At 27.3% G+C, this 24,100-nt stretch overlaps 3 protein-coding genes across 3 annotated transcripts; 2 read left to right on the forward strand and 1 right to left on the reverse strand.

The window, feature by feature from the left end:
- Positions 1–2,815: 2,815 nt before the first annotated feature.
- LOC114127817 (uncharacterized) lies at positions 2,816–4,252 on the forward strand. Its single transcript, XM_027992149.2, has 4 exons — positions 2,816–3,173; positions 3,233–3,404; positions 3,471–3,596; positions 3,707–4,252. Exons 1-4 carry the CDS (start codon positions 3,055–3,057, stop codon positions 3,962–3,964), a joined length of 675 nt encoding a protein of 224 aa, XP_027847950.1. The 5' UTR covers positions 2,816–3,054; the 3' UTR covers positions 3,965–4,252.
- A 1,043-nt stretch (positions 4,253–5,295) lies between these two features.
- Positions 5,296–9,312, reverse strand: LOC114127816 (AMMECR1-like protein). Its single transcript, XM_027992147.2, has 4 exons — positions 8,806–9,312; positions 8,458–8,568; positions 7,289–7,494; positions 5,296–7,146 (listed from the first exon to the last, which is right to left on the reverse strand). The coding sequence occupies exons 1-4, from the start codon at positions 9,033–9,035 to the stop codon at positions 6,980–6,982; spliced, it is 714 nt and encodes a 237-aa protein (XP_027847948.2). The 5' UTR covers positions 9,036–9,312; the 3' UTR covers positions 5,296–6,979.
- Positions 9,313–11,405: 2,093 nt separating this feature from the next.
- LOC114127836 (very long-chain specific acyl-CoA dehydrogenase, mitochondrial) lies at positions 11,406–17,697 on the forward strand. Its single transcript, XM_027992169.2, has 8 exons — positions 11,406–11,797; positions 13,059–13,272; positions 13,343–13,561; positions 15,561–15,682; positions 15,747–16,317; positions 16,386–16,742; positions 16,801–17,013; positions 17,102–17,697. The coding sequence occupies exons 1-8, from the start codon at positions 11,718–11,720 to the stop codon at positions 17,237–17,239; spliced, it is 1,914 nt and encodes a 637-aa protein (XP_027847970.2). The 5' UTR covers positions 11,406–11,717; the 3' UTR covers positions 17,240–17,697.
- Positions 17,698–24,100: the final 6,403 nt, after the last annotated feature.

Raw genomic sequence — 24,100 nt, forward strand, 5'->3', positions numbered from 1 at the left:
ATTTAACGACATCAGTATTGCTAGTAAAAAACGGCGCCGATACTGACGTAATTCAAAAATTAATATTATACCGCGTAGAGTAATACCTTTTTAGTCTATATTATTATATGTTTATATATTTAAATTTTACAGTTTTACACACACAAATACACAATTTAGTAATTTACCAGCCTATTCATTCTGAAGTAATTGAAAAAATGAATAATTTGATCTATGACTTGAATTTTAACAAGATAAAACAATTAAAACATAAATATTACCAATGATACTTAATTAAAATTATACTTGAAAAATTTATAATGAACATGTACATCATAATATTATGATCGTGAGTAGAAAAACAGAAAATCAGTAAACTCGATCTGGTAGTATGAAATTACACTTTCCAAGTTCCAACCAATTACCAAATAACAATTATTATTTATTAAATTAATTTTTAAAATTCCTTGGATATGAACTTACCTATAAAAATATTTCAAACAATATACACAACAAAATAATTTGTCGAAAGTTTCAACGTCAGTAGTAGTTAATAAAGAATATTTTAAGTTCAAATTTGTATTGTTTCCAACAAAATAATGTTGGCATTGTCAGCAGTCGCGATCGACTTGATATGTTTTCAATCAATCATACATCTGCAATGATTTATAATATTACCACATACATTTTAACTGTTTTACACAGCGATAAGATTTCAAATAAAATATTATCATCTCATAATTATTGAAGTCTTCGAATGAAATCATACATTCAAAACTATCAAAACCAAAAATGTTAATATATTAGGCCTTTGGTATTAGCAATTTTGGGTTTTTTACGCATACTTAATAAGTAGATACGCTATAATTTACCACGCGTTTCACAATTTTTTTTTATTTTTTGGTACCTACTTAGTACTTACCAAATAAAAAATGCGGGACTTAAGTCATTTTCTAGGTGAAAAATAGAATTGTTAAGCAGTGATGCCCATTGCCCATGTAGCCCCTCGCTCGGATAAAAAAATCAAAAATATCTCTAGACTTGTCGTGTAAAACTGTAAAACCTTGGGCTTGAGTAGGCCTCGAAGTTAAAAAAAGTACAAAAATAAAAAAAATTATCAACTTCAAATGGCTTTAAATTTAAGGTGCTTGATAAAGTAGAAATATACTTTGCGTATTAATATTTTGTTTTTTTTTATTTGTAAAACAAATTTGAAAAACTTACCAATTTTTTCTTAATGTGAAATCATTGAATTAAACTTCTCAATTCAGACTTCTCGATGACTGCAATGTGTTAAAGTAGGTAACATAAGTATATTAAAGCATTGCCGACGTTAGGTTTTTCGCTGCCCTGTGCCAAACTGCCAATTACTTCTAATACGCCGCCCTTATATAATTTACATATTTTTATTTATAAACAATGCCGCCCCTAAAATTCCAAAAAAAATTGCCACCCTATGCGGTCGCACATGCCTTCCGCCGGCACTGTATTAAAGTACCAAACACGAATACTCTGAGCAGTCCGAGCGGCATTATAGTAAGCAATATTAAGGGCACTCGTATTAACGTAAAATCTCACATTTTGGAAAGTTATAACTTCAAAAGTAAGCTCCAACGACAAATCCTCCTTGCACCATCGTTTTTAACTCGTCGAGTTACATAAGTTTCGATAAAATAAAAATAAAATTTATGGGGAGGGAGGGGGGGGACTAAGCTGCATATTTTATACCCAAATATTAAATTGCGGGTACCTAGAGGTTACCATAATTGTAATTCTATTATTATACCTAAAAATATTTGTTTCTGAATATGCTTCAAAAACATTATTAAGTTTTAAGATGTCGTTGTAACATTATTAGATTATTGTGATTGTGATATACCCAATTAATACTCACAAATATTTATATTCCTATTATTTTTTTTTTTGAAATAATTATTTTTATGTAAATCTAATTAATAATAATAATAATCAAATACTAATATACAATGATCTAAAATTCTAAAGGAAATCACTAAATTCAATGTAATATTATTAAAACTAAAAAACTGCACATGCAAGAAGCTGGAATATTAATTTAGTAGGTAATTCGTATAATAAATAAGGTACCTACACGAATCGATTGTGGGCGAATACGGTCGGTCTGCCTATATTACATAGTATATTATTATATACATTTATACGATGTATATTGTATTGATAATATATTGGTATTAATTATTAATTAAATTGCTATATTAATTACTATGTAGTATAATTTATTTTACTCTTATAGTAATAGTAATACAATATGTTGAATTATTTTTCACCAAAATATTGCATTTATTATACTTTTTTAAATAGTTTTTAATTTAGTCATAAAATGCACTATTTTATCACTTTTGAGTCAATACATTTATATATTTACGTTGTGCCTTCGTGGTATAAAAAGGCAATAGTTTCATTAGTTTCAAGCTATTTTTAAATATATTTAAATTTTATGAAATAGTTAATTCGATAAAATTTAAATATTAAATGTAATTATTCTATTGACGACTCAGCGACTGGAGTAACAAAAGTATAAACTATAAAAGATATTAATTTGAATTTTGAACCCCTATTTAATCATTAAATTTTTGAACAAAAAAATATCGGAAGTACCTAATGTCCGATGGACAATGATAGAAATAGATTATAACACTAATTTTGTCATTAGAAAAAAATGTACGTTTTGAATATTAATTCAATTTGTACAATTTGACTTTGGAATAACTATTTTATAGAACAAAAGTAGTGATCCTCAGTTAAATTATGGTGATAACATTATCTGGATTATGGATATGAATCGCGTGCGTAGCGTACAAGATGATTAGATGTCAGAGAAATAGTGAAATGTGAATACCGGACACCGGTGTCCCGTGTGCGAACGACAACCGACAGGCTGTCCTGAACTCCTGATTTTTAAATTTTTCCTGTTGGTCTTCATTTTTGACTTTTTTTCGTTTGTTTTTAGTCTGCCATTAAGTTCATTGTAATCATTTTTAGTAGTTTACTTCGCTATTTTTCTACAGTCCGTACCCTGTGCGCTGACGAAACACTATGTTTATCGAAAGGGGGAAACCAGAAGAAATCCCTAAGGGGGCCATACGTCTCACAAAAGACGAGGTCATGGAGTACATGACCAACCTGATACAAAAATGGCCAAATACTATGGAATTGTCAGTGGTGATCACATTGCATAATTATTTTTTATTAAGAACCATCCTATTGTTTTTAGATGGGCGCTGAAACACGGTAATCCAATTCTGTCGTCGGCTGTTGTCATATCGAGTTCCGTAATTTTACATTTTTACCGAAAAAGATTAAAACTTGGGAACTATGGACGTTTTACTTTGTTCTTACCAGTTGTTATTATGCCATCAATTTTTGATCAAATTTATCAAAGCTCAGTATGTATATTCACTCATATTATAACAACATTAAAGAGACAACAATAAAACTCTTATATCCCATAGATTACTACTAAATCAATAATTTTACAAGAAGATTGTCCTATTTGCATTAGTACACAATCAATGTTCATACAATTGGGTACAGGAATTGTTTACCCGTTGATGAGCACAATTGGTGGATCTTATATGGTAAATATACATTACACTCGAATAATCTTTCTAACATTCCATTATGATTTTTATGAAATTTTTGATTTTCATTATTATAAAAATTCTACCATAACTATTTATATTTTCAGGTTGCCCACAAAATGAACTTATTAAGTTTTAAATCCAATGGACCTGACATTGTTAAAGAATTTGCTCAACATCTAACGAAACTAAGTCGTCCACTATATAATAGACTTACAGCATTTGTTATTGGTCATGCATTATTAAGTTATATGATAAGTCATTATCAAATGGAAAATTTTGAATTTTTGAGGCTTAAAATGTTGCAACAACAAAATGAAGAAATAGAAGCATCACGTCAAAGGAAACAAATTAGTAATAAATAATGATCCATTGTGTTACTGATAGAATAATTTAATTGTAACTACTGTATTCTGTCCAGCGTGAGAACATGCTAATTGTGCACATTCCTATTCTCACTCTGCTATCAAGACTAGTTTCATTATAGCAGGATGTTGTCTAGGGATGCACCGAAAAATTGATTTTGATTGGACCAAATGGACTATGCTATATTTTCTCACTGTACAGAGTATAATTAGAATTTTATTATATGTAGAATAGTTTAGCTTATAAAACAGTGTTTTATGCTCTTAAATATAATGTAACAATGTTAAGATTTAGTTTTCTTTTTTATGTGTGTTGATTGTTTATTATAGTGTAACTATTACATGTTGACATATTGTTAGTGGAATATATTATATGATGTGGACAGTAAACATGTACATAATATATTAACAGTCGCTTACTGATTAGATTACATATTAGTTATTTGATTTAAATGACTAGATGTTTATTTAATTACTCAACTGGTATGGATACGTCTTGGTTCCTGGATTTTACTTTATACTCTGGTCGCCCACAAAAGGAATCCTTACTTCTGTAAAAATGTGCGAGAATTAGCATAATATAGTGAGTAGTGACATTATGCTAGTGTCAAGAATAATTGGTCTCAAAGCAAAAAACTCAACAAATTTAACCAGAAACCAGTTTCTTCTTCAGTGGGGGAAAATTATATTTTTAATACCAAAAATAATGAATTTATAATATTAGAATACCTTAAATAAAGATGGAGTGACCTCATTGTTTTACTAAAAATATATATTTTCTTTAAAAATAATCTAAATGTTAGGTGATTAGTCTATAATTCACTCTACTGTATCCATGTATGTTTATTAATCTATACAGATTTTTAATATAAAAGTTAGCGTTAATCATACAATATTAGTCGCATGAGTAAAAACTAATTTACAATCATTAATCTTTCCCCAACAAAAAGCAACATCTAACTATCAGATGCTGTTTAAGTCACCTACAGTTAAATCATACATTTTAAATTAATTAAACTATACTTGTATAATTATAATTATTGAAGTATCAGTGCTGTCATCTTGATAAAACAACATAGTAACTAAAAAGTCTTGGTGTATGAAGAAATATTGAATGTACCAAGCACAGTTTTAAAAATAGTCAATATATAATTTTTAAACTTGGAACTAACAATTTTTGTTTTTTTACTAGTAAAATTTAATGTAATGACTTTTATGATTATACAAAGTATACATATATTTCTGAATATTTGTATGTACTATAATATAAGACATTAAATACCTAGTTATTATATGTATTGACACCGATATATATTTATAAGTCCAGCAAATTAATAATTTGAATTACAATATATTTAGCAAAACAGCAAAATTGATATAACATAATACAATACCTTATAACTAATGTCAAATTTATAATGATTATTGATTAACTTACAATATAGTCATATTATTTGTACAACATTCTGTAATCGGACCCCAGCAGTAACCAGTTTCTGTTGGGTGGCAGTTAAACAATGAACATTTGTTGTTTCAATTAAGTGAAGCATCTGCCTGTCATGTAGTAAAACTACATCTCTACACACAGGTCCACATCTAAAGTACTTTTTAAACATAGAGTATATGACAATTGATATTTAATAGATTAAAAGTGTATAATTTCATAAAATACCAGTCAAAAAACTTAAAACCACATTTATAAACAAACTTCTTTGAAGTTAGTGAACACATAATAGGTTTTACAACACTTTTTAGAAAATAAAACTATTATTCTTCATAAAACATTATCATTAAAAATGTATGTATTTTGTTTTTAATACAACCAAGATTTTATATATATATTAAATCAATGAAAAAATTGTATGTACTTATTAATAACTATAATATATTATTAAAGCTTAATATTTAAATAACTTTAGATTAAATAAAATTAAAAAAGCTCTTTGATTTTTCTTTTTACTTATTTAATGCATTATTATGAGAAAGTAGAATTTTTGTAAATTTAACTTAAAAATAATTAATATTTATATTAACATTAATGACTTTTTAGATTTTAAGTTTTAAATAATAAATTATAAAATTTATGAGTTTTAAAAAATGATGGAATAATTTTTTTAATTCATCTAATTGAGGAAAGACATTAATTTACATAAAAAATTGTTGAATTTAAATTATTAAAATGTGAAAACACTATTTATTTTGTTTCTTTTTATTGATCCATGCACAACAGCAAATTTGTGTCACCTAGCAAAAATCTTATACTATTAGGTTAAATAGAGTTAATTGAATTATTATCACACGTAGAACTTAACTAGCTAAGAATATTTAAATTTGTATACTGAATTTGTATAATATTTCGATTTTTTTTGTGAAATATAAGAATATTTATAATCTGTATACTTATAAAATAAAGAAATATTTTAGTAAAAACATAAATAATATTTAATGTTCTTACTATTAATATATTGAAAATACTTTAAATAATTTATTCTAATATTATAGACAATAGCAAAAGATTAGTTTTGCTAAACACAAATTTACAGTGTTGCATATGGGTTAAAGAAAGAAAGAAATATTACAAGGAAGTCCTATTATGTAATTGTATTGTCTGTTATAAACATACTTCAAAGTAAAATGGAAATAACATATTGTTTTAAAATCATAGTTAGACATTTTGGTAAATTAAATAAATAATTGTAAATTTTGAATGTGAATCTTAGTCAACTCCAAAATCTTATTATTATTAAACTATTATACAAAAACCATCAAAAATGGGAAAATAAAATAATTTTTTTTATTTTAAAATCACAACAGTATGGTAATTTTTATCTTACTTTTTTTTGGTCATCTGATTTTATATTATATTGGATAGTTATAATAAATTGGTGATGTTTGTAGTTGGAAATACATTGATTGTGGTAAGGGATGTGAATGAGTTAAATACATGTTTGGGTGTTTAAAAATCGGCAGTGTTGATACTTGAGGGGCCATTGTGTCTTGGCCCCGAAGATGCTGCTAGCAACGTTGAGTTTGCATATGATTCATATAATCTTGGAAACTGACTGATACAGTTTCACTTTGATATCTAGTCAATTTTAAAGAACGACGAGTCTCAGGTGTTACATGACCTCGATAACCTCCTTTACGTAGGAGTGAATCAATAGTTTGTATTTTGTCCCAGCCTATAAAATAATTAATTTTAATATAACTATTTTAAAGGAAAAAATGGAGAATTTATTAAAATTAACAAGTATAAAACATCTCAGTAAACATTGAACTTGAAAAATTAGTATGATTATAATATGCAAGTATTATTTATATTACCTTGTTCTTCAGCCACTTCTGGTAAATAAGTAGCTGTTCGCCTCATTCCACGTTCATTTTGAAATTCAATGCGTATACCGTGAACGCCGATTTCCCAATCGTTGTAATCTTTGCCTTCCTCGAAGTGTAACAATATCGATATGGTTACATGTAATCGGTTCAATTCGTCGCTTGAGATTGGTTTGAACCGTGAATCTCTCAGTGCACTGTTAAAGAAAAAATATTAAATTTAATATACAAATTCATTAATTATTTAATAAACAAACACTTTTAATTTGTAATAGTACAAAATGATCCATATTGTAGATTTTTTATTTTAATAAAAAATAAGTTATTGTGTAAATAAGAGTTTTTATACTAGTCACAGCCCAGATACTTACAACCTTAATATTTAGTCCCTTAAAACAAACAATAAAATTAAGTTTTACTTGTTCTTAAGCATTGTCATCGAGTACTTAAGATGCATAGTGAAAATTTATATCAATGTATAAATCATTAGATTTATTTAATTAGGCACTTTGACGGATAAGGAGGTGGAGGCTGTGTCAACTTTTAATTGTAGGTACCTACAATTTAACTGTTAACACATACTTTTTTCATAATGAAAAAATATTGAAGTCTGTTAATGATTTATGAATTTATATTGATAGATTACAACAAATTCTATCAATGAATTTTAAACTTTTAGGCTTTTAGTTGACAAAAATCAATATGGTTTATAAGATCTTAAAATTGGGGCATAGCATGGCGCACCAATTATCTGACGGCACTGGTATTAAACTAGTTATTTTGTTGCTAATTCCCAAATGGGTGACCACCTGGAAATTATAGTAACATACATGCCATGTCCAAACTAACCTTAATCATTGAGATAAATAGTATCGGCTAAAATGTCTTAAAAAAGAAAAGAAAAAAGGCTAAATTAATATCAAGTTAACAGGCAAAAAAGAAAAATATAAATCTGTAATTGCAATACTAATAAATTAATAAATAAATTCATATTAGTATTATTTAGTAATTTTATAAACATTCAAAATTACCAAACAGTTAAATTATAAATAAGTTATAGTCTTGGTTGTAGGAAGCATTTAAAAAATAAATCTACCTATTTTAGTTTTTTTTTTTTTATCATGTTAAATAAACTTTTTAAGTGTAATACTTATATTTACCTTGTTATAGCGTACTCGCGTAAGCCACTGTGTAAAGCAATCGAATTGAATGTGCCAATACATCCCCTGAGTTTCTTGTCTATTCCGGTCTCCCATGTTACAAACAGAGGACTGTAACAAAACAATCACATTACCTATATAAGAACCATAACGATTTCGGAACAATGCCCCTACTACAAACAATAAAAAAAGCTAAGAGGAAAACTGACAGTAACACATCATTATTACAACAGGGTATGATTTCAGGTGATAGTGTCAATACTACCTACCACAGGTGTACAGATATGTTACTCAACGTTATCCTACATTTGCGTAAGGTTTAATATTACCTTTTTCCATTGAACTTACAATGGGTCATTTGTGAAATCTGGTTTCTTGGGCGGCTCCAAGCTGTTAAGATAGGAGTAAAGTGTATCAAAACAGAAATACCCCATTGCTGGGGTAGTGATCTTTTGAGCGACACCATTAGGTGGAGCTGTCGATGCACTGCCACTACCACCGTTGACGTCCAACGACACCTGATGATGATGATGGAGTTTCTGTTTTTTGGTGTTCGTTTCACAAGAACCGGACGACATTTTTGACGTGTGGATAGAGATCGTAATAAATTAACTACCGCACGAAACGATTTCTACAACGATAGTATCAAAGTATCAACACTAATCGTTATAATTATAAAAACAACTGCCTAACGTCGGAACTAATTAAAATTTAACAACGATAAAACAATATTCGACATTTCGAACAAAGGAAGGATAAAAATACGACGTTTTGTTTTATACTATTTACTATTTACGTATTTATTAACTGGAAAACGAGATTTTGGATTACTTTATCACAAAGGAAACAACAGCTGACTGACTGCCTGGGGCCTGGGGGTAGTCATTATTATTCATTATTATTATTATTATCATGGCTGGGCCACAATAATTGAGTATTGGAAAATCGTATTCCCTGATCAGTTGTTTTTGGTTTCGTAAAATTCTAAAATTGTAACATTAACCGTCAAAAAAATGACATGAACGGTGAACTGACCACAAAACACGACTAAAAATACATCTAAATAATAAATATAATATAAATATGTCATATATGTTATATATGGTCACGATTTATATATTCTAAACATTGTGCTTACTCAAGCCTCATATTCTCATAAATAACGAACAGGTGGCTGCACTGCACTTTATCGTGAATTCCCAGGTATGGGTCATCAATACGGTTGTAATTTTTTAAATAGGTTATTAATATAAAATATTTTAATTTATTTAATTATAATTTATGATATAGGTATTATAATTATACATTTATGTGTCGAATATAACATAATATACTAATGTATTACATAATACATATGTGATAATTGATGAACATATAAAGAATATGTATACTCATTACTCAATAAGAAGAATTTGTTTTCAATAAAATTATTATAAATGAATTTAAAACAATGTCACACAAAATAGATAATTTTGATAGTCATATTACATAATAATATAATATTGTTACGATATTCCGTAGTTTTGTAATTTTTCACTTTAAAAAAAATGTATAATATAAACTGGTTTTTAATAAAAAAAAAAAAAAAAAAAAGGCCAGAAGGGAGATACAATAAAGATATTAAATAGGTACACATAAAATAAGATTGTATTCAGAATATTATAATTTGGATGAAAATAAATTTAATTTTAAAGAAGGCCTTATTCTTGATGACTGAAAAGGCACAGCAATGCTATTGAATACAACATTTAACGGTATTTATTGCAACTTTCAAGTAGACAAACACGTAAATACATACCTACTAATGCAAATTAATACCTAAGTATTTAAATATTTATTTTAATAATGACATCATTGACATCTTAACGACCTAAAATTTAAATTATAATCAGCATTCAGCATTAGGTGTACAAAAAAGACATTGTTTAGATACCTATCTGAAAAAGTTAAAAAGCTGCGTACACATACTTTTTAAACTTTTATAACATCAAGTACATCAACCTACAACTTTCAATAAAAAAACTCAAATTTATTTAAGAACATAAAAATAAAATAAGTATAAATGCAGTTGAGTTCCCGTGCGATTTTTTCCCCAAAAATGTGTGTTTTAAAGCACTGAACACAAAAGTCTTATTCCAAAATTCTCGCAAATAATTATTTTTAAAGTTATATCTTACAAAGGTTACGAATTTACGCATTTACGTTTATGCATGCGCCAAACGCTGTATACTTTGCTTTCCTACGTTTTCGTATTAGATTGTAGCCAATTATTAATTATGTTATTTTATTTTGTTTTTATTAACATCAGTTTTTACCCTGTGAACTACATGAGTTGGTTTTGCATAACAAATCGAGGAATATTTTCGATTTGTGCGGAGCGAAGCGACGAGTGCCGCCGATACACGCGCAGTCACTGCCGAGGCATATTATGATAATTTCCATTCATCTTAAAAAATATACAATTAAAAAAAAAAAAAAATCAAAAAGTAGTTTTTGATGTATTTATCGTAGATATCACGTATTTTTGAAAAAATTAATGTTTTATTAATTTTTTTGGTATAACTTCCAAAATAATAATTTGCGAGAATTTTGGAATAAGACATATGTGTTCAGTACTTAAAAACACACATTTTGGGGAAACAAAAAATCGAAAAATTGCTTGGGAACTAAACTGCATTTGTTCCATTATTTCAAGTGGCAATGGTAATTTTCACACAACAATAAGGGTACAGCAATAGACTCGTTTTTTTTTTCAGTCATAGTACTAGCGCTAGTGCCAGACCATTAACATTGCATTCATAATTATTCATCATCATTCGTAGTAGCTACCTGATTATTAAATTAATTTTTTATATTTTTCATAGGTAGTACTATCATTACGGTCTATCGGTCTTATCTATGTTTTGTAATACCGACTATCATAGTCCACGAGCCACGAGTCACGACTATGTTGTTGTTTTTGGCGATTTGAATTTTTTATTGTTATTACCGTCAACGGGGTCGACCTTGCGTAGTTGTTTTAGTCTTTGTTGCCTTGGAGCACTAACTGTATTGCCGTGTAGTGTGACGGAACTTAACAGTTGGCACAGTGGCCAGTGCGTAATACCCGTACGTAATACGTGTTAGTAAGAAATTTGCTGTTAGTCAGTAGTGACGGCTCACGGACATTTCCTTGTTGTAGCTTGCTCGCGTTGGATAGTAGTCGCTCTTAAATACATTTTTAATTTTGTTAATATTTTCCCCAATCACCTGTTTTAAAAATGTTTAAAGTGTGCAATAAATTAAATCGTAACCAATTAAAAGCTCTAGAAGAATATAGGACCATCCAGAAAACTAGAAGGTATGTCGTTTTTTACATTGAAATTGTATTGATAGTTGTTGCACAACTGAATGTAAAATGTAGAATTATGTAGACTGTGCGGACATAGAATGCAAATTACAAATTAACAATAATTAATAAAAAATAGAAAACATGAATTGGGTTAATAAACAAATAGATACACTCTGTATTGATGGCACTCTTTATTATGTGTTATGGGTTTTAATTAATTTAGTGTAATAATTGTCCATCATATTAATCTCTAACAATTATAATAACATAATATTACAACTTTTTATTGATGAAAAAATGATTTACCTCTATCCATGTTGAATTTATTTAACTTTTATGACTTAAAATAATAATAAGTTGAGTTAAATACCTAGGTAGATTTAAGATTAATGTACCTAAAGCAGTGTTATGACTTGTTGCTACTATAATTATCATTTACAGAAATTTAAACTGCTTAATGTTTGAATATATACATTTTAGAATATTAAATAATAAATTAAACAGTAACATAATATTTTTAAGAAGCTTATTAAAAAAAATAACTATCTCTTTTAATTAATGACGTAACATTGTCCTTTGTACTCAATTTAATATAATGTTAATGATTAATTTGGCTTTGATGCGTCTACTTTCAATATAAATAGAACAATGCCAATTTAATAATATTGACATAAGAATCAGGAAATGGATTAAAATTATTATTTTATTTATACAAATAATTTTGTTACGACATATCTATCCACATAATTAAACCAAAATTTTTGAATATTTTAAGATTTATCATAAATATTATAAATTTAATCAAAATTAAAATTAATTTTATCATGAATTAAATTTTACTTGTTGAGATTTAAAATTTATTATCTGATTATGTTTTCTTATATTTAGAACTTAGGTACCACATAGCTTAGTTATTTTTTCATTACTTAATGAAAAATTGAACATATTTACTTATAATTTTTATTTAATTTTATTTATAAAATTATAATTTTTTGAAAAAACTGAATGAAAGAAAAAAATATTAATCTAAGATTGGGTATCTATGTGATAACCTTTTATTAACTATTATGCCATATAATTAAAAAAAATATCAATTCAAATTAATAATGACCTATTTAGTAACTATTGTTTTTCCAATGTAATTATTTAATCGTTAAAATTATTTACATTTTCAATTGAATAATTGAACAATTTTATGTAAGAATGAAAACAACTTAAAATATTACCTACCTGGATATTTATTTTTGATTTTTGACAAATGTTTAAACAGATTGTTATCAACAACTGCTTCACACTCAACAGAAAAATCTGGGGAAAAATCCTCAGACTCAAAAAAAGATGTTAAACAATCAAAATCCTTCACGATGAATCTGTTTCGTGGTCAATTGCAAACTTCACAAGTTTTCCCATATCCGAATGTATTAAACGATGAACAAACTGAAACATTAACTAGTCTAGTAGATCCTGTGACAAAATTTTTCAAAGTATTAAACAAATTAAAATTTTAAAAATCTTAAATACATTTATATTTATTGATTTTATTTTTTTTTCAAGGAAGTCAATAACCCACTCAAGAATGATGAGATAGAAACAGTAGAACCCAATACCCTTGAAGGATTATGGGATATGGGCGCTTTCTCTTTACAAGTACCTCAAGACTTAGGTGGTTTGGGTCTCAGTAACACTCAGTATGCTAGAATGGTAGAAATTGTTGGTGCTCATGATTTAGCTGTGGGTATTGTCTTGGGAGCACATCAGTCTATTGGATTTAAAGTAAGTAATATCTGCAGCATGTATTATATTTGATGTAGATTCACACCCTTATAAATTTTAAACACCTCAAACTTTAAGAAATTTAAACAGTTCAAATACAATATACTATATTATGCATTTATTGTATTTTATAAACACACACTCATCATTCATGTATTCATTGATATTTTATAAACTAGAGGAAACAAAGTAATATTTTAGTCATAGGCGTGCGCAGACCTCTTTTCTAGGGTGTGCAGAAGGCTGCTACTATGCGGATACAGGAGAAGGACAATGTGGGGGGGGGGATATTGAAAAATGGTCTTTGGTATGTGTGAGGCTCTGTGTTCGTTTAGGGTATGCAGCTGCATACCCTGCATATCCCCTGCGTACTATGATTTTAGTTATATAACCAATATACATGTATATTGTTTATTGTATATTCTAGGTATCATAATTTATATATTTGCACTTTCTTTTGAATCTAGGCCAGGACATGCTTTTTACAGTTCACAATTTCTATAGTATTCTATATTGAACAGAGCTCTGTGATATTTTTTTTGACTAACCATTCAAATAATCAATATTATATTTAATTGATCCAATGCATTTAGTATGGGTGAAATTTAACATACTCTTACAGTGGTAGATCTAGGTTATTAGAGGCTAGCGGATAAAATTCCTATGGGTATCCTAAGTATTTTTTTTTTTTAATTTACAATATTTTTCTTATGATAACTAATAAACATATATGTATACATATAGCTATCTGACAATACATAATAAAATGATAATATTGTCATGTTTCATTGTGGTGATAGTGAAAATTATAAAATATTTTAATTATTATATTTTTAGACAAAATATTAAATATCAAGTTTTTACATTTTTAAAGGAGGGTATAAAAAGTAGAAAAATAAGTCATTAGCTGTATTGAAAGTGTGGGAGATTAAAAGAAAAAAGAAGTGAGCTAATTAAAATTACAAGGTGATATAAATACATAAAAAACAAAAATTCAACCAATCTTTTACTTATTTATAAATGTGTATTATGTAATATTCTATACTAAAATAAGTGAGATATTTTATTATATACATAAAAAAAAATAATAATTAGTATTTTTAAATGTATTTACTCTATGGTACGGCATGTTTAGAATGATTTAGAATCTAAGTTTATAATCTATATAAATTCTTTAGGTCAACATTTTCAATTTGTCACATAATTGTAATTTTAATAAAAAACATGTAATGCATAAATATATGTTTCTATGTGATAAGTTTATTTTACAATATATTCTAGAAAAAATCTTTATAAATTCTTTCATTCAATTTCAACAATTCGTCACAATGATCATAATACCATTTATTTACTTTTTGAATTCTAAACTGAGTAAACTGTATGGATTAAAAATTTGAAAGTGTCAATAATGTTACTTAAGATTTAGGAATGTGTACATAGTCCTTACTCAGTAAAAATATGTTAATGATTTCAGTTGAGTAAACTAATTGATAAAGGTATTATTTTCCTATGTTTTTCTATGGTTATTTAGCTATTAAACTCCAAAGACATTTTACAAATGACTTATAATATTCCGATTTTATTTAATTTTCAATATTTATAAACGATATTTCTGTTGAGCTCTAGCAAAATATATGGCATAAAAATAGGACAAATTTATGTTAACTTCTCTATCATTATAAATAATCTCAACTATAATAAGTAAATCATGTAATATTTTAATATCTTAAGAATTTCTTTATTATTTGTAAACCACGATCCCCCTTTTCACACTAATTAGTATTTATATATATTTACCTTACCCTCATTGAATATTAATTAACTGTTCAAAATTGTTAAATTGTTTTTTAAGCATATCCCATGTCTATATAGAAAATAAAATATAATTATTATTAAATAAAAATCAGTTGATAATATTTTTAAAAGAAATTATCTTATAAATGATAATGTAAAATATTTATCTATTTAAAAAATAATTTTTTTTTTTTAATTATAACAGGGAATATTGTTATTTGGAACACCTGAACAAAAAGCTAAGTATCTACCTAGAGTATCCAATAAAGAGTTTGCTGCATTTTGTCTGACTGAACCGTCGTCTGGTAGTGATGCTGGTTCAATCAAGTACGTTTTCTCAAAAAAAGATATTATCATAAGTATATGTTATTTTGTAATATTTCAATTTTAGAACTCGAGCAGTCTTATCTCCTGACGGCAAACATTTTATTTTAAATGGAAATAAAATATGGATTAGTAACGGAGGAATGGCAGAAATAATGACAGTATTTGCACAAACCCCAGTGAAAGATGAGAAAACTGGTAAAACAGTTGATAAGGTGACTGCCTTTATTGTAGAACGAGCTTTTGGTGGTGTTTCGAACAGTCCGCCAGAGAAGAAAATGGGTATCAAAGCTTCAAACACAGCTGAAGTGACATATGAAGATGTCAAGGTACCAATTGAAAATGTTTTGGGCGGTGTTGGCCAAGGTTTCAAAGTTGCCATGAATATATTGAACAATGGACGGTTTGGAATGGCCGCTGCTCTGTCTGGTACTATGAGATCAGTGACTGCCAAAGCCGTAGAACACGCAACAACCAGAATACAGTTCGGTAAACGTTTGGACTCATTTGGAAGTATTCAAGAAAAACTGGCTCGCATGGCTATGTTGCATTATGTGACAGAAAGTATGGCTTATATGATATCTGGAAACATGGATTCTGGGTCTGTTGACTATCATTTAGAAGCAGCAATATCTAAGGTATAGACAAAATATTTATTCTAAGAAATATACAACTGATAAATAAAATTATATAATTTTTCCAATAGTGCTTTGCATCTGAATCTGCCTGGTATGTATGTGATGAAGCTATACAGATACTAGGTGGAATGGGCTACATGAAAGGCACAGGCTTGGAAAAAGTTATGCGTGATTTAAGAATTTTCAGAATATTTGAAGGTACTAATGATATATTAAGGCTCTTTGTGGCCTTAACTGGTATCCAGTTTGCTGGCAGTCATCTTAAAGAATTGCAAAAAGCGTTCAAAAATCCAACTGCAAATTTAGGATTAATTCTTGGAGAAGTCACTAAACGAGCTCTCTCCTCGGTCGGATTTAGTTCTGCTCCGTCCTTATCACACTTAGTGCATCCAAAATTATCAGATGCTGCTAACCTTGCTGGTCAAGTAAGTAAATGTTTTGAAATTTCTTGATTGATATAATCATTTATATTTTTACTTTTAGAGCGTGGGGCTTTTTGGACCAGCTGTAGAATCGTTGTTAATTAAATATGGAAAAGGTATTATCGATGAACAGTTCCTTTTAAATAGATTAGCTCAAGCAGCTATCAACACATACACTATGACTGTAGTACTTTCCCGTGCAACAAGAGCACTCAACTTGGATCTTCCTACTGCCAACTACGAAGCACTTCTGACCCAAGTCTACTGTTCTGAAGTATGTCTCATAGATATTTTATGAATAATATAATATGCATTATGTAGGTAAATTATACATATTTAATATAATTTATTTTTATTTTTAGGCCAGTGATAGAGTAGCAAGCAATTTATTACAATTGAAGTCTGGCAAGAACTTAGATAACTTTTCAAAGATGAGTGATATTGCTGAACAAATGTGTCAAAGTGGTGGTTTAGTTCAACCCAATCCTCTAAATTTGTAAATTATTAAAAATGTTATGTTTTATTCTTAAATAATTAATTTGTATAAATATAAGAATTGCTAAAATTATGGTAAAATGGTTATTTTTATAAACTTCTTGATTTCTTGTATCTGAAAGTAATAGAAATTTATTAAACGAGCTTATGTACAGTTTATTTTATCAATATTAAACTATGTCCTCTATTATAAAAAACACTAAAATCTGACTTGGCAAAATTGTAATATTTGTTTATAAATTATTGTTAGTTGTCTTATTTAATTTATTTAATTATGTGATTTCATATGTATTTTTTCTTTTTTTGTTAGGTATTATATATTTTATTTTGTGTTTATTTTAACTTGTTTAATAAATTAATATTGTTAGACTGGTTCGAAATGATTGATTTGAATAATTAATTTTGTTTATTATTATGTTTTGTAAGCTCAGATAAAAAAAATATATATATGTTTATTTATTTATGTAGTAGTTCCTCTATTATAAAAATAGTTTATAGTTTTGATACTTTTTGATAATAATTTAATACTTAACCCTATGTGGATTATTTTATATTATTTAACTTATTCAAATTCATAGTCTCAGGTAGATTACTTTAATGAAAACATTGATAACCAAATATGGAACAAACAGTAGTTAAACTTTTCAAATTTATTAGAGCTCTCAAACAAAATCTAAAAATTAATGTAAAAAGAAGTTATTTACGTAACCTTAAAATGCAGTCACAAAACTCACAATTTATATTTAAGTCATTTAAGTATAACTCATTTTCAACATGCTACTAGTTAATTATACAACATATTTTTTTTATTTTTTACTTTTTAACCGATTATTGAATATTTTTTTTTCATTTTTTAGCCTATAGATTGTCCCTATCTGGCATCTACACTAATGTAATTTATATTAAGTTCAGTGTATTAGATAAGTAATAGATACCTGACTAGTTCATAATTTAGAAATTTTCATTTTTTTTCACCTAATTTCATGTATCTACTATTTACTTAGCATCTAAAGAATAATATCTTAGAAAAGATTTGTTCATACTTCAAATTTTTTGGTACCTACATCAACAAAAAATGTCCACTATTTAACAATTTTCAGAAAAATACATTTATAGCATCAAAGAACATAGGTATGTCTATAATGGTATAAAAATTTAAGTAATTGAAAATACTTGTCTTTGATCTGTATAAAGACTTGTCATTTATACTAGGTAGTTACCTATACTTATTAATTTAAAAAACCATAGGCAATTTTAATAAATTATAGACGAAAAAAAATTAGGAGATCAAGGTGTTGATCACTCCCGATAAATTACTCAGTAGGTATATGTGTATTTATTTATTCGTAAATTCGAGAATACTGTGTTTTATGGATTTTTTGTAAATATATTAAAAAGATATATTGGAACTAAAATTTATTTAAAAAAAAAAAGTAGTTAGTTCAATGTACCTATTACTAAAAAGTGAAGGGAGTTCTGTGTGACTGTGTATAAGAATACTTTATTTTCTGTAGTTTTTTTCAAATAATATAGGTATGTATTTCCGTAAATTCAAGGTTTAAGTAAAAAAACAAAATTTCTCGTTACAAACAAGCTACTTTATAATACCAGTTACCGGTTATTGGTTAAACTATATTAACATAATTTACAAAACTTTTCCGTCCTATATTTGTGATACACCTAAAGGCTAAGATTATTTGGACAACAACAAAAACAGGCTAAACCTATCTATTTTAATTGTTAACAGTAATGAACGCTCATAAGTATAGGTACCTATATTATAAGTTTCACTTCAAACTCCAATATCATCCTAACCTTCTTATCTCTCACATGTCGATGTCATTCATCTTGGCAATCCACCACATCATCTCTATTATAAGTATAGGCACTGCGTGGTGGCCGTGACTTCCTAAATAGATAAATGATGAACAAAACAATTAATGTTGAAAGGTTTCATCACCGCAGGATAGCTATCCTCATTGCGTGTTTTTATTCGATATTATTTATTATGTTTGTTGCGTCAGTCATCCTGTTTACCATATTATTGTGTTAAAAAATACCGATTGTTAGTCTGTAATTCAATAAAATAACTGTAGCGAACACTCGTTATCTTAAAAAGTATTAAAACATTTCAAACGCACTTATCGGGCTTGTAAGTCGGATACTGTTACTGTATAGTGTGCCTATATGGCATATATGCAATAGTTCAGTTAACAGCACACGTAGAGCAATTACTCTATGATCGCACGTCCCTTCCTCCACTTTTGCCACCCAACAGCGTCGATAACAATATTAATGGTAGATACTTACTTGAAATTTTCATAAAACATTTTTCAAATTAGTATTTTTTAGATATAACTTACAGATAACTTTCAAATTGTTTTAGATTTTTATGAACTTAATTTAATAGGATATAATTTAGTGACTAGTACCAGCTACCTAGGTAATAGGTAGGTACAACCATACAATTTTGGAATCGTTATCAATAATGTTTACCTAGTTTTTCTTTTCGATTTATAGAATATAAAATGACAAAAACGGTGGAACCCGCGATTAAGCACACGATACCTTTTTGAACAACCCGATCAGTCATAAATAAATGCAACGTTGCCAAATTTTCTATCTATAGTTTTATTCGTTAATCGTTGGTTTATTATTATTTTTTTAAATTCAAAATCAAAAGATAATATGTATAAAGAAATGTGGATATTCTACAATATGTACGTATAAAATGTGCATAAACTCGGTTCATATTCAAAAATTTAAACGTAGACTTGGAAAAGTCAGCTCTTCAAGCCGCATATAAAGTTTTTGAGAATGTACGATTAATAGTTTGCCGATTTCATTTATAAGGCCAATCATGTCGGCGAAAAGTAAGTACAAAATAATTTCAAATCAAATAATTATATACATTAATTGTATTCTTAATTAATAAACAGTGATATTATAATATCCTATTCTCAGAATAGACTAAAAAAAGAAAATGATGAACTATAGGAAATTAGATAAAAAGTTTTTTTAGGTTTTACTCACTATAGTAATGAAATAGACGATGCGTTCAGTGATCTCTCCAAATTTAGTGTCAACTGAGAATTTTCTGACTTAAGAACCTATGTATATGATCTAAGGTACCTATATTATTTTAACTGCCCGTGGTTGGTACGATTTTTATTTCTGGGTATAAAACGTTGACAAATGAAATACGAGGTTTAGTAATTACTTTATTAATAAATTATTAGGGCTTCTTTAGTACTGTCTGTACTGCAGTATAGTTAAAAAAATATCGAAAACATACAGTCACAATTCTCAATTTTTTCGATAAGGTTTTCTTCTTTATTCTTCAGGACTTCATTGCACAAAGTTATAAACAACTTAGGCCATCTTAAGGTACTTTCAATAAAATTGCTGTACAAACAATTTGTTATCTTAATTTCGTCCCGAAAAAATAGTAAAAATACAAGACAATAATCGTGACAATAGAACCTTTGACATTTCTTTATTGTATACAAAAAAAAAATTGATGTAGGTAAACGTTTTATTGATTATCAATAATTATTGATTTCAATAGTAATTTATAATTTTTTTTTATAATTTCAACTCACTATTTTTAGATGTTAAAAAATGTATTTTCAATAATGTCAATAAAAAACAAGGATATCTATGTAATAAAATTGTTTTTGCTTACCTTCTTATTAAAAACAATAAAACCTGCATTATAAAAACTTTATTGTTAATTCAATCATGTTTTTTTCTTTGTACCTACCAAATGTTTTATTTTATTAATATATATTTTTTAAAGTAATATTATAGTATCTACCTTCTACCTATATGAATAGTTTTTTAATTACTATACGTTACGACTCATTTACATCACTACAAGCTTTGCTTGAGCAGGTAAATTAATCAAACTATACTTAATTTTATCATTTAAAAAAAAAAAACAACAAAAAAAATGCGATTCATTAAGTATTCTCACCTTCATTTTCTTCTTTAATAATGCAGCTATTCAAAATCTGATTTTTGGTATTACCAAATGTACTTGAACTATATTTTAAAATTGTTTGTACTAAATATGGAATTTGCTGTGGAGAACTCTTTTTTTTTCAAATAAGAATAACCCTTTTCTACTGTAAATATTTTAGCAGTAACTTTCTAAAACTTTTTACGGATTATTGTATTAAAATTGAAATTTGAATGAGTATTTTTTGAGTTATTTAACTTTATGTACAAATGTTTATTAAACCCAAAAGGCTATGATGGACGATGGTGAATTGAAACTTTTATATACAATAATTTTCTATTCAAAATAAACATTTTTTAAATATTTAGACTAATAAAAATTAGTAGATTTAAAAGTCTTAAGAAATTAAATAATTACGTAATTTAATAATTTATAAGAAAATCGTTTTTCTACGCCATTAAACTTTTTCAAATACTCACTGCTGAGAAATGAAGTTATGTCATTATAATTAAGTTAGGTAATATTAATTTGTATACATAATTTATAATATTTTACTATTGTAGTACCCATTTTATAATGCTTTATAGGCGACCATTAACATGATAATATAATATATATAACATAGTGTCCATAGGGACATAAATACATAATATGACATTATATAGATATAGTTTATGTTATAGCGTGAAAGTCACTAATACAACCCGCTACAGCAGTCGTATTATATAAAGTTCGGCATGGAGTGTACATGCGACAGACGAACGACTGTCACAAGGACTTAAGTAATGTGAAAAATATTAAAATATGTTTGTTTTAGTGTAATTTGAGTGTTCCCGAATATAATTATATAAATAATATAATATATTCTTTATAACATAGTATAACGCGTTATTTCTGTGCCTTTGACGTTCATCCTATTTAATGATTGAATTGGGCTAAGGTATACAAACCAAACCATACGAGTCGTAAAGCGATAATCGTGTATGCCGTCGTTCCTCACTATGAGCTTACGTATAAGTTTGAGGCCAAATTTAATTTTAGATGTGAGTCATTAACCTCGAGTGTACGAGAGCAAGACGGTATAGGTTTTAGTGCGTATTACTCAATATTATAGGTAATACAAGTGATACGACAATAACCCTATTACACTGACTATATAGGTACTATACTCAATACTGTGTACATTTATGACGTGTGGTTGTGTATAATGTGTTAATGTACCTATATATAGAATAATACATAGCGTGTAATATATATTTTAGTAAAGATACATAATTTTATTTATATGGCTTTTAATTAAGTGGTGTATAAAAGTTCTATACATATACTTATTCTCACTTGTTGTCTGCAGCGTATAGCAATTCATTTTTAAAATTAATATTGAACGGAAGTCATAAAAATACGAAACTGTTGCATGTTGTTTGACAGTTATATTGTAATATTATTGTTTGTTTAGCAATACTTTGACATGCGTTCAAAAACAACAATATAAATATCAAGATATACACATAACCATCGACGTTTTTCAACCGAATAATATAGCTCGTCGTCGTACGCAAAATAGACGAGAGCATAATATTATCTCATATTAATATATCAATATCTTATACAAGTTATCCCTATTAGTATATATGTATAAATCTGAAAATTATTAATATATTCGATATTTGATATTTGTGATAAATAATAATTATTTATTAAGCACTACCACCGCAGACTGCAGTTCGTATAAATCATACATGCAACATGCTTATTGCATATAGCCACATTTGTATTATAATATAGAGTATAATATGTTGTTTACTTACGTTCTCATAATTTAACAAGCATATTATTTTTTTTTTTTTAGTGTAAAAAATCATTTTTAAAAATGTATATCCAGGCTTCATAATAGTAATCAGCAGAATAGGTACTCATATCTGACCTTTTATGTCATCTAACGTGATTATAATTTATACTTATGAAAAAAAAAACACTCGTTAGTCAATCTTCACTTTCAATGCCATGCACGTGAACTTTCATCTATACGATTGAATAGTGTCATTTATCATAAACCCCACGACAATATCATACCTATAATCAAACTTTAAGGTAGGTAAGTATATTATTCGTGTTTTTTATCGTTAGCTTTTTACTATATTTTAATTTTTAAACAAGTCATGTTATTATAGGTAGGTATGTAAAATACAAACATTTAACAATAGGTACTCATAATTCGTTTAAAAATTATAGAATGTTTTAAAAATCAATCAGAGAACACAGATAATTTTCATACCTTTAAGTTTGATGATACAGGACAATGCGCTCTGACATCTGAGCAAAAACACAAAACTGGAATGCAATACATAACAATATTGTTGATAATATTGACCACTATGGACATAATCGCATGTGGCCATGACGGGCGTAGGTATATTAGGTAAGCAGTAATGTATTATAGTTACTATATTAGATACCTAAATTGGACATTGTAATATTAATCGGAATATTAAGTCGTAGAATATCGACATTAAAAATTATTATTTCTCAGATTACTTTATGATATAATAGGTACTACCAATATAAATACATCATATTATAATACTGAATCATAATATTATATTCGTTTATATAGATATGATTCAAGTTTGTTTATTTATTTAAATAATCTCTTGATTGTTATTGACGTTCGATTTCTATTAAATTAATGAGTATTAAATAATTGTTCGGCTGTATAGATATATTATTACATAAATATAGGTCAATTAAAAGTGTTAATCTAATTTGTAATTGCAATTACAAATGCAGACATAAAAAATATTCACTGATAAATAATAATACGTTTTATTAATTGATCGCTTCCTGTTAATGTAAACGTTACCAAACAACCAAACTGAGTAAAATATATTTATGAAAAACATTTTTC

Source organism: Aphis gossypii, chromosome 3, assembly GCF_020184175.1.
Source record: "Aphis gossypii isolate Hap1 chromosome 3, ASM2018417v2, whole genome shotgun sequence".
Taxonomy (NCBI): Eukaryota; Metazoa; Arthropoda; class Insecta; order Hemiptera; family Aphididae; genus Aphis; species Aphis gossypii.